The 12,010-nt window shown below is 35.6% G+C and overlaps 1 protein-coding gene and 1 long non-coding RNA gene across 2 annotated transcripts; both read right to left on the bottom strand.

Annotated features, from left to right (window-relative positions):
* Positions 1–887: 887 nt before the first annotated feature.
* On the bottom strand, positions 888–2,422 carry LOC126706852 (uncharacterized). The gene is made up of 3 exons (XR_007648724.1): positions 2,353–2,422; positions 1,602–1,656; positions 888–1,261 (listed from the first exon to the last, which is right to left on the bottom strand). It is a non-coding gene; the product is annotated as an uncharacterized LOC126706852 (long non-coding RNA).
* A 1-nt stretch (position 2,423) lies between these two features.
* Positions 2,424–4,365, bottom strand: LOC126705282 (uncharacterized; the record flags this gene model as incomplete). Its single annotated transcript, XM_050404171.1, has 3 exons — positions 3,844–4,365; positions 2,974–3,201; positions 2,424–2,867 (listed from the first exon to the last, which is right to left on the bottom strand). Coding segments are annotated over exons 1-3 (939 nt in total), but the record flags the coding sequence as incomplete, so codon positions are not given.
* Positions 4,366–12,010: the final 7,645 nt, after the last annotated feature.

Genomic DNA, 12,010 nt, shown 5'->3' with positions numbered 1-12,010 from the left:
AAAAATCATCAAGCCTATATAAATAATCAAACCCAAATTGCAAAAGAAGAAGAAGAAGATGCAGAAGAAGAAGAAGAAGCAACATCGAATTTTCACCTGAAATGACCACTCATAGTAGTGGAGAAATCCACCCAAAATCATTACCCATAATCAAACCCAAATTGCAGAAGAAGAAGGGGAGAAGGATAAAAACTCAGAGAAATAAAGAGTTTGGAGTATGTTAAGGTGGCTGGGGCCATGGGGTAGGTGTGAAATAATTATAAAAAAAAAGTGAAAAATATTATTTAAATAAAATAGGGTGTATAATAGATAATTTGATGTGGGTGTTTTTGCAAAGTGGTTTTGTAAAGTAGAAAAAGTTAGTTGTTATGGTAAAATAGAAGAAAAGTTTTTGATAGACTGATACGAATGCTCTAAGCTTTTAGGCTTTGGATTAAAAAGGCAAGGTATCAAAATTTAGTTCACTTTGTCTATTCAACTTCTCAAATAGTGCAAGGGTTGCAAACTATTGGAGCAAGTTTAAGAAGCAAGAAAAATACATTAGAATGTCAATTAAACTTACAAGAGGGAGGAAGGAGACCAATTTTCCTAAATAGCAGTTGGGTGATCAAGGACATTAACTAATGAAGATTCTATAATGAACTAGCCATGGTTTTAAAAATCGGTACAGTGAAAAAACCGGAAAATGAGCTAATTACCGGTTTTATGGTCGGATTGAGGTCGAACCAGTGACGTCATAAATAATTTAATTATTATTTATTTAAATTATATTAATAATTAATAATTTTTTAATATACTAAAACTAACAAACCAGTAGTAATAAATATGTTTCCTTTAAAAAAAATACAAATATATAACATCTTTTTAAAGAATTTAACATAATAATATTACAAAACAATCATCCTTAACATAATAAACTTTCAACAAAACCAAATAAATAAGTTCATTAATCATTACATTTACATCCAAATGGCAAATAACAAAAAAGTTCATTACATCCAAATAGTAAATAAGTTTTAAAGTTTCAAACAAACAACTAGACCCAAGCCTCATTTGTTATGAAGAAAATTGAAATCAATATAATCATGTGAACTAGATGTTCCACCACTAGCATCACTATCATCATCTTCATTCTCATCTTCTTCATCTTCAACTTCAATAGGATTATTTGTATCTCTAAATCCGGGAGGAGCATCAAGTTCATCACCAAATGATTTCAAATTGATGTCATCATCATCCTCAATCACTTCATTGTCCATATCTATACAAATTCCAAAACCAAAGAACAATAAATGAAATAACGATTCAAATAATCACTTCTCATAAATCATAAATAAATAATTTCAGACTGACAGCAACCATTTTATCAACAAATAAATTTATCAACACAACATACACAAACAATAGTCAGTAGTTTCAGACTGGCAGCAACCATTTTATCAACAAATAAATTCATCAACACAAAATACACAAACAATAGTATAATACTTTGTAAACTATATTTCACAAACAATAATGTTCTGCAAATCAAATCCACAACATACACAAAATCACAAATAAACAAATGCTATTGTAAACTAATAATTGAAGTTACCACTTACCAGTGAAGACACGGGAGGACAACTTGAGATGAAGCCGCGAACATGAACTGAGATTCTGAGATGAAGCCGAGAGAAATGACAAAAAAAAAAAATGATCAAAATCAAAATCAAGTAATCAAAATCAAAAGAAAAGAACATTAATTATTATCTGATGAAGCCGAGAGAAATAAAAATAAAAATAAAAATAAAACTGAGAAAATCAAAATCAAAATCAAGTAATCATAACAAAAGAAAAGAATATTACCCGACACCGAGAAGCAGAGAGCAGAGAGGGTGAGGGCGAGACTGTGAGAGTGAAGGAAAAAAGAAAAATGAAAAAACAGAATACTTCACAGCTTCAGACGCTGAGAGGATGAGAAGGGGAAAAAAAAATTTCAGAGGCGTGCGTGAGGTAAGACTCTGAGCGTGAGGCGGAGAGAGTGAGCTTGAGTTGAGTGAGGCAGAGAGCTTGATTTCATCAACCAATTTTTCAACTCATACGAAAAGGAGAACAGGCAAAAGAAAATAAAAATTTCCACTTACTATACTCACATAGTTATTCTCACATACAAGCACCCACATAAGAAGGCCATGACTTACAATTACATATTCTGATTTTGTAGTTTTGTCGTGTTGTTTCTGGTTCTATACTTTCTATTCTGGATTTTCTAAGTCAAGCAATTTCTACCACATTACATGCCTAGTTTTGAAACTTCTCTATTTACAACCATTAACAAAAGAAAGCAACTTAAATGAATAGCCAGAATCATACCCAATTGCTTGCAAGTGCAAAATCTTGGAATCTAAAGGAGGCTTCCCCAGAAGTGTCTCGCTCAACGGCTCAAGCGTTATTTCTGGTCCATGATCACCAACAACTCTACTACTATCACTAGGAACTTCAGGTGGCAGAAGCTCTATTTGATTCTCATCAGGACGGCATGACAATTGAACTTCAGGTGGTAATTGCATAACAGAAGGGGTAGCAGCTCTAGACCCGTTGGCACCACTTGGTACAGCCAATGATCTATCCCACAACAACACATGAATGGTAATTGGAACCTTGGCATGCCGGTGCAATGAGAGCTTCTGGCTGAGTGAAACAGTGTCAAAGCATCGAATTGCTCCCGTTGACGAAACTAACCATGGTAGGACCTTCTGATTGGCAATTCTTGAGACCACCAGCAGCCTAGATGAGTTTGTAGCTTCTTTATACAAATTGTGTAGCCCTGACCGGGTCGAAGGTGCATTTTCATCATCATCAATAACTGATGAGATGAAAATAAATCCCTGTCAGTTAACAAACAAAATATAAGCAAATTGCCTTGAGAAGTTATAAATCCAACTAACTATAGCATCAGCATATCCTCAGGGCCTGGAGAGTAATTTTGCAAACCTCTTCTGTACGGCTAATAGCGAATCCAAGCTTTGTGTCGTCTTCTCTTAGCTTGATTTCAATTGCAAACTCTTCTCCAAGAGGAGCATACCAGAGACGAACTGCTCTAACAACACCAATGTCTACCCCGTGGTAATCCTCAAAACCATATAGGCTTACATTTGCAAGATTAGACAAATCAGATAAGGACCCTGCATTCACTGTGGAAGAAGCTGTTTTTCCAGAGATCTGTGACATGATAAATATAGTTAACTGTCATATGATACTAGCGGATCAACAAGATTACATAGTCTGTCTAATAAGAATTAAAGATAATACTCTCCTATTGAAGAGATATCCTATTGTATGTATTATACCAAGAACTATTCCAAAATATCATAAGAAATTTATAGCTTTAAAATGTTTTTGGATATGGCAGCATCAGAATCTATCAAGCATATGCATGGATAAAGGATGGCAATTGGCAAGGAAGGCGGAGGAGGAAGATAGTGCTTAACCATGATGTGGCTACCTTTGGACCTCAAAAATGGTCATTGTCAGTTTCAATTGAGAAACAATGATATTTGTTCCCTCCTTTTAGTAATCTATTTTAGAATTAGCCTTGACATCACCCCGGATTGCTGATGAGAAACTTACTAGGAAATTTTCAAAAACATTCTGTGATTTATCCTTCACTATTTTTGTCTTTGTATAAACATGAAGCTGTAATACATCACACATCATACTTTCCACCATGCAAAGTATAAAGGCATGCCATTAATAATACCATCAAAGGTTAATTACTGCAGAATGCTTATATATATCTCATTACAGGACCAAAACCAATCCAAAAGTTTCAGTCCTATTGCTTTGTTGAGATGAGAAGTTTACCTTTGTAAGCAGTGACTCAGTCTGCACGTTCATGAAGACTATTGGAACTCCAGAGGCCTGAGATGAATTGATCCATGCATTTGCCCTAGCAAGCGTGTCTTCCAAGTCATTGTAGTGAGAAGCACATTCATCTGAAGCTTTAGGAAGGAGGAGTATGGAAAGAAAGCAGCTGGAAAAGGGAACTGATAGAAACTCCTGCATCCTCCTCTCCCACCGATATGAAACATATCCATCTTGAAGCCGAGTTCTAAATAGTTCACTTACCATCCTGGCACTCCTTGAAGCTGTAAGGTGGAGCTTATTATTTCACATTTCAAGTAGAATATTGAGATAGGTAATATATAAATAAATAAATAAAGGTAAAATTTGATTTCGTGGACTTAATTAGTTCTCATGCAGATACTGTCATCAGCCTCTAGTTTGATGGTACAGCAGAAATAATAGCCCATAGCGAAGAAAGAATTAGAGGCAGTTCTATGGTTCAAGCATCAATTATTTCCACCCGGACAGCAATGTGGAATAAACTGGCTCTTGTACTGCAGCACCAACTGCTAGTTGGATTCTGTCAAATTTTTTATTATTTTAATTTTTATAAATCTTTCAAAGATTATTACCAATGCACATAGAGAGAGGGTGCCATTCTGAAACATATTATATGGATTTGGGTTGTAACACGCACGCACAAAGAGAGAGAGAGAGAGAGAAAGAGAGAGATATGTATTAATTATATAAAAAGAAGAAATTCTGTTCTAATCATACTTGATCACACTTCTAAAGACATTATTTTAACTTTTTTTTTAAATGTGAATAATAAGAAATTGACGACATCAAGGTTCATGCTAAAGCACGAGGCATGCCTATTTAAGATGTTGACACTTGACACAATGTTTATTTAGTTTTGAAAGAGAGGATCCATCTATGTGCAATTTCAACACACGCGCGCATAGAGAGAGAGATCTAGAGAGAATTGCATTAATTATATAAAAAGAAGAATTTCTGTTCTAATAATACTTGATCACAACTCTAAAGACATTAGTTTAACTTTTTAAAAAATGTGAATAATAAGAAATTGGCAATGTCAAGGTTCATGATGCTAAGATAACTGTAATACAGAAGAATCCCTGACAACAAATAAATAAATTTTGCACACAACTGGTTGCTACCTTTACTGCGTTGTGGCACAAGCCATGCCTATTTAAGGAGTCAAAATCTTCTGTCCCACTTTTCCTGCTCCACTCTATACTCCACCAATAAAAACTTGTCACGTGTTCACCTAATTAATTAAATACTATCATTATTGATTTATTAATACTACCATTATTAATTAATAGTAGTATTTAATTAATTAGGTGAACACGTGACAAGTTTTTATTGGTGGAGTATAGAGTGGAGCAGGAAAAGTGGGACAGAAGATTTGGACTACTATTTAAGATGTTGACACAATTTTTATTTAGAAAGAGAGGATCCATCTATGGTTGGAGTATGGGGGAATTTATAAGTGAGACAGTGAATTCTTGATCAAGAGAGGCCTCTATATTCAATGGAAACAAATTCCATTACGTCTTGCATGCCACCCAAAGGGAGCTCAAAAATCAAGTCAGCATAGAAAAGGAGCCAATACCACAGCTGAACTAGGATTGAAATAATATATTACAAAAACACAAAAATAGAGCATACACTACCATAAGTGAGTAGCAGAAATGACTAGAAGTAAAAGATGGTGCACCCACAATTAGTTCATAAAGGGTTGGCTGACATCATAAGATAGGATAGGAAAAATAAAGGTTGTGATCATTAATATAGTTCTACATATCAAAGTGAGAAGGAAAATATATTTCTATGAGTCTATGAGAGGTGAAAATGTCTTGAAACAAATTCCATCCCTATATGTATTATTTTAGACCAAATATTTAGTTTATCATCTTCAATCTCCAATCAAATGTTGTGTCAAAGGATACCATCCTCAATATTTATAGTACACTAAGTGTTCGTTTGGATAGCACTTAAAGTGCTGCGTCTGCGTTTTCTCTTTTTTTTTTTTCTTTTCAGCCGCAACTGTTGACTCGGTCTTCTATGAACAGTGCACTTATGCACTGTTCACGGGTCCCACAAACTCCACTTTTTATCAATTTTTTCATTAAAAATGGGTCCCACAGCATTATTCACATATTTAAAAATTATTTTGCTACAGTGTTTTCAGTTTTCAGTTTCAGTAAAATAAGTTCTATCCAAACAGACCTTAACCCTAAATTAATTCCAGATTTATAATACACTAACCCTAAATTTTTTACGGAAAATATTAGTATTTTACATTTGTTATGTACACTTCGTACATATAACATCTATTGTGCACATTTAATTAATATCCATACTTAAAAGTTGAAATGTGGTGATAAAAAAAAAAAAAAAAGTTGAAATGTGAAATAGCTGGTGTAAAAAAAAAAAAAAAAAAAAAAAAAACTAAACTAAACTGTGAGAGAATCAATGCGCCTTTTTTAGGATAGTTTATATTTAAAGAGCTACAAAATAAACTATGAGAACTAAAAAACAATTTTTATTTTATTTTATTTTGGGATGGAAGTTTATGTAGTCCCATATATCATGCTCAATTGTAAAAAGTAAAAGCTCTAGTCTTGACTCTTGAGTGGGATTGTGATTTGCAAGAAATTGAAAAAGTAGGTAAGTGGAAAATGGTCTCATACAAGTTACAACCAAACACAGCATTAATGTCAATTTTGATAAAGATAATCATGAGTATCGCGCAGTTGTGGTTGTGGGCGAGAAAGATATGTTGCTTTCATATTTCAATCCAATTTTCGTAAATGATTTTACCTTTGAATAAATAAAAAGACTCCTAAGCCATTCATTTTTCACTTTTATTTTTTCCCTGGGAGCTAAGCCTTTTAAATAAGAAGAAAAAGAATATAAAGGAGCTAGGCTTCAAGAAAATGCAAGTGGGGTAAAATCAAAAGCATTCCCAAATCCAACTTCACTTTGGGTCTGTTGGGATAGAACTTATTTTGTTGAAATTGAAAACTGAAAACATTGTAACAAAATAATTTTTAAATGTGTGAATAGTATCGTGAGACCCATTTTTAATAAAAAAATTGTTGAAAAGTAAAGTTTGTGGGTCCGTGAACAGTAAATGGGACCCACTGGTGTGCATTCCACGGTTTATTTTGTTGTGAACAGTACTGAGTTGATGAAAAGTGTACAGTAAACAGGTTGAAAAGTCAAAAACAATGGCAGGAAAAAAAAAAGAGACACAAAAACGCAAACATAGAATAAGTTGAATCCAAACTCTGCCTTTATGTAAACTTTTTTTTGTTAAGTAGCTTTCTATATATGACCCTGTCAAAGAAATGATGATCTTTCACGGGAAAAACCCAAAAAAAACAAAAAAAAATTTAAAAAAAAATTGACGTGTAAACCCCAAAAAAACAAAAGTTTTAAAAATTAACATGTGAACCGCAAAGTGACTGATTCACATTTAAAAAAAAAACAATAACAACCGAATCTACTTTAATTTTATGATATATGCTCTTTGTCATCAAGTTAAGATTCTATAATAATCAACCACTAATTGTTTGATCATATACACTGGACACACTGATTCCACTGATAGATTGAGCTAGGCTAAAATTATGTCACCAAAGGTTGCATATTTATATATGGTAAATGTATTATTTTATTAAATTTTCCTTCTTTTTGAATCAGGTTCAAAAAAGCTTTAAATGGAATTCACCACCCAGATGCTTTTCACATGGCTATGTTTGAGCTTTGGGAATGCTACAATCAAAACTTCAAGTAGAACTACGTACTCTAGTGTCGAGAAAAAAAAAAAAAAAAAATCATATTTGCATTTCTATTAATGTTTTTGAGTAGCATATTAATTTCGAGTCTATTGATCAAATATTTCCAATGATATTAAGTTTAACCATAAAGACGTAAATCAACCACATATTTTTGTGTGATAGCTAGAAATATGAATTTTTCTTCTTTAGATCTTGTTTTTATTTCAATTTTGAACTATAGCCTAATTGCTTGTGATCCATAACACAAAATGAAGCATTATTATCTAACGCTAATTCTTTAGTATCAATTACGAAGTTGAATTCCTCTTGACGGAGAGGTTCATCTAATCTGGTCTTGAGCTCCTACTAATATTTATTTATTAATTATGCATTCAAGTATATATATATATAAAGTTGAAATTTAATATTTATTGTTATTACACTCATTTTTAGCCACATTAGTATAGCATTTTGGATTCAATTTGGTCAACTTTTATCTAATTCAGTACAATTATTTTGGTCTACTTCAATCCATTCGGTTTATTTCGGTCCATTTGATCCACTTTAGTCTATTTTGGACTAATTAAATCCCAAATTGATTATTATTATTATTATTATTTTTCAGTTTTGAGCTCAAAATTTCATATATATATATATAATTTTTTTAAAAAATTTTGGGTCGAAAAGCATGAAATTTTACTCCATTTGGGCCATACCTTTTAGTTTAGGGCTAAAAAATGCAAACAAAATAGGCATTATAAATTAGAGATTATCTTAAAATTCAGGTTTCAATAACACAGGCATTATACTTATATTTGAAAAGAAAAAAAAATGCTATAATTCTAAACTTATATAATAATTTAAACTTATGTAAAATGTTACATGTGTTCGAGTGTACAATTTTTTTTATTTATTTAATATTCTTGGATATGTTCAAATTAGTCAAAAATATTTTTAATAACATATTCTCCATTTATATAAAATAATATTATAATTATGTAATTAAAATATTTTTGTTAAATTATGTTTCATATATATATATTAGTGAAATTTGATTAAAAGGTGGAACACAAAGAGAGGAATAGATAATTAATATTTGGTGTGAGAAGATAATAATGTAAATAAGTTGAACACAAATTTTTTTTTTTTTTTTTGAGAAACAAACACAAACACAAGGGAGAGGGAAATAAGTTTTAACATAAAAGCACTCCACAAACTCTATTAAAAAGCCACGGTATCTTTTAAGGAGGATGAGACAAATTATACTAACTACAACATATTCTCTTAAGTAATATGAGACAATTACCTCTTTTTTTATTTTTTTTATTTTTATTTTTTTTAATATAGAAACAAACTCATACACACACATAAGGGAGAGGAAAATGGGTAAGTTGAACCCAATTAAAACAAGGCAAAACAAACATTAAAAGTAAAGACATTAATTAACAAGAGAATGAATGATGATGTTTCCGCTTTATGTTCCATCAAACAAATGTTAAAAAATAAAGAAAAAGTTGTACTCCTACAATCAATTTCACCGGAAAAAGTTAGGTAGTTTGAGTGCTCTCGGGCTTAGGCACGTAGAGCAGTTTCAGTCTTGCAGCTCCGCTTGCAAGAAGTGTGGTGGCTCCCGGAGTGAGGCCGTGGCTCGTTCCCCTCTTTCACCTCGTCCGTTGCTGGGCTAACCCCCAACGGAAGTAGTGTTGATGGCGGAGGAACTAGAAGTGCTTTGGAAAAAACTTACTTTCACTGAAGAGGAAGACGTAGGAATAGTATTAGATAGTAGTAGCACAAGAGCAGCGAAAGAAATAGGAAAATGCTGCGTTTTGATGAAGATACTGACTCAAAGATGCATAAGTTTGGATGCACTGAGGAAAAACCTGCGAATGTTGTGGAAGCCGAACAAAGGGGTCCAGATTTCTGAGATTGATGAAGAACTCTTTTTGGTGGAGTTTGGGGATGGGAAAGACAAAAAGAGGGTGATTGAGATGTGTCCTTGGAACTATGAAAAACAACTTATTCTTATTCAAGACTTTGAAGGTGAACTTACCCCAAAGGAGATCGACATCAAATGGGCTCCGTTCTGGATTCAGATTTACAACCTCCCATTGAAATGCAGAACCAAGGAAACCGGATGGGCTATTGGCTCAAGCTTAGGGACGGTGTTGGATGTTGATGTTCCAGAATCCGGTGTTCAATGGGGCAAATGTCTTCGAGTTCGGGTGCGGATTGATACGACAAAACGATTGCTGAGAGGAAAGAAAGTAACCATTGAGGGTGGCGAGAGCAGGTGGGTGAGCTTCAAATTTGAGAGGCTACCAAACTTCTGCTATAGATGCGGCCTCCTTGATCATGCTTTGAAAGATTGCAGTGAGGAGCTTGACACTACCAGAGGAGCGAAGACGAACTTACTTCAGTACGGGTCTTGGCTGAGGGGTGAACCGTTACGACGGAGTGGATATGAGAGCTTTAAAATGGGGTCTAGAACTGAAGGTGTCGGTGGCTCCGGTAAAACAGAAGGGAGCAAGGGGAGGAGTACGACGGTGACACAGGAACCGAGCAAAGATCCTGTGAGTGGCGGAAATCACGGATCTGAGTTGACAGCTCTGAAGGGTATTAGCTCGATGCAGGACAGCAACCCGAGGAGTGATGGAGATGGTTCTGGTCCCTATACTCCTCTGTCAGAAGATCTACGTGAGAAGGGCAATCTCACTGAGAGGGAAGGAAAGCTAGGAGGATCGGAAACCTCTTTGGGCTGTCAGAAAAAGGGGCATACCTCAGTCCAAGCTTCCCCTTTAGCTGAAATGCAATGGGAGACAGCTCACCCTTTGGCTTTGGATGAAAGTCACGTGGGTGCTTTGGCGCCAACAAAAATCCTGGATGAAAAGGTGATGGGCCAAACTCCCGTGGGCCAAGACTTGGGCCTATCTACTTATAGATACACGGTGGGGCAAGATGAGATTGTGGAGACTCCAAGCCCACCGAAAAAAGAAGGAAGCAGGCCAGCAAGGGATGCAAAGTCCAAGCCCAGTAATTATGGAAAATGCCCCCTGGAAGTCAAAAAAGAGGGCCCAACCCCACTACAAGTCGTGGACACCAACATACAAGTCCCCCACGACTCCTCCATTCTAGCTCTGCTCCCTGAGAACAAAAATGGCACGGTGCAAGCTAAATGGAAGCGTATTCCTCACATGGAGACGGGCACACCCTCTCTCTGTGCTAGTCTTGCTGGTTCTAAACGTCCCACGGACATGGTTTCGGATCTTAATGAGTTACCAAGCAAAAAAATTCTGGTTTCTCATTCGGATAAAGAAAATCATATTGTAATGGCGAAGGCTGGCTCCCAGCCTCGCCAGGTGCAATGAGTTGCATAATGTGGAACTGCAGGGGGCTTGGGAACCAACTGGCAGTTCAGGAGCTTGTGGAAGTGGTGCAGGCGAAAGCTCCCTCTGTAGTGTTCTTAGCCGAAACACTGGCAGACGAGGCAAGGCTGGAATATGTTAAGGATAGGATACGTTTTGACAAATTATTCACGGTGGAAAGAGTGAGCAGAGGCGGTGGTTTAGCTTTGCTGTGGAAATCTGACATTGATGTCGAAGTTGAATCATCCTCGGTGAACCACATTGACATCACAATAAACAAAAACTCTGTGGCAGCTTGGCGTCTCACTGGGTTCTATGGTGAACCAGAAACTCACTTGAGACATGAGTCGTGGGATCTTCTTAAGCACCTCCACAGACAGAGTCCCATGCCGTGGCTTTGTGCTGGCGATTTTAATGAGATAACTAAACAGTCGGAAAAAGTTGGTGGTAGATTGAGGCCCTTCTCGCAAATGCAGATTTTCAAGGAGACTTTGGACGAATGTGGGTTAATGGATTTGGGTTACATAGGCTCTCCATTTACGTGGAGCAAACATTTCAGGAGTGGAGCGTCAATATGGGAAAGGCTGGACAGGGCAGTGGCATCTCATGATTGGTTTATTAGATTTCCAGGCTCTCGTGTCCACCACGTGGACAGCTCAACATCGGACCATAAATTTCTGTGGATTGATCCTTCATTCCTGGATTTTCAGTTAAAAAAGAAGATCTTCAGGTTTGAAGAAATGTGGTTAGCGGACAAAGGTTGTGGCGAAACAGTTGAAGGGGTGTGGCAAGCCAGTTTTGAGGGGACTGAGAATTTGAAGGTGATCCGGAAAATTGAGAAATGTGGGGAAAAGTTGACTCTTTGGAGCCGCAATAATTTTGGCAACGTCCGGAGGGAGTTGGTTAAAAAAAGAAAAGAATTAAACCGGGCGGAGCAACAAGCTGTGAGGACTGGGAACTCGTTTCGGGTTGTGCTCTTAAAGAAAGAAATAAATTCTCTAATGGGGAAAG

The sequence above is a fragment of the Quercus robur genome, chromosome 11 (assembly GCF_932294415.1).
Source record: "Quercus robur chromosome 11, dhQueRobu3.1, whole genome shotgun sequence".
Classification (NCBI taxonomy): Eukaryota; Viridiplantae; Streptophyta; class Magnoliopsida; order Fagales; family Fagaceae; genus Quercus; species Quercus robur.
The sequence above is the reverse complement of the archived record's forward strand: the minus strand, read 5'-3'. Positions and strand labels throughout refer to the sequence as shown.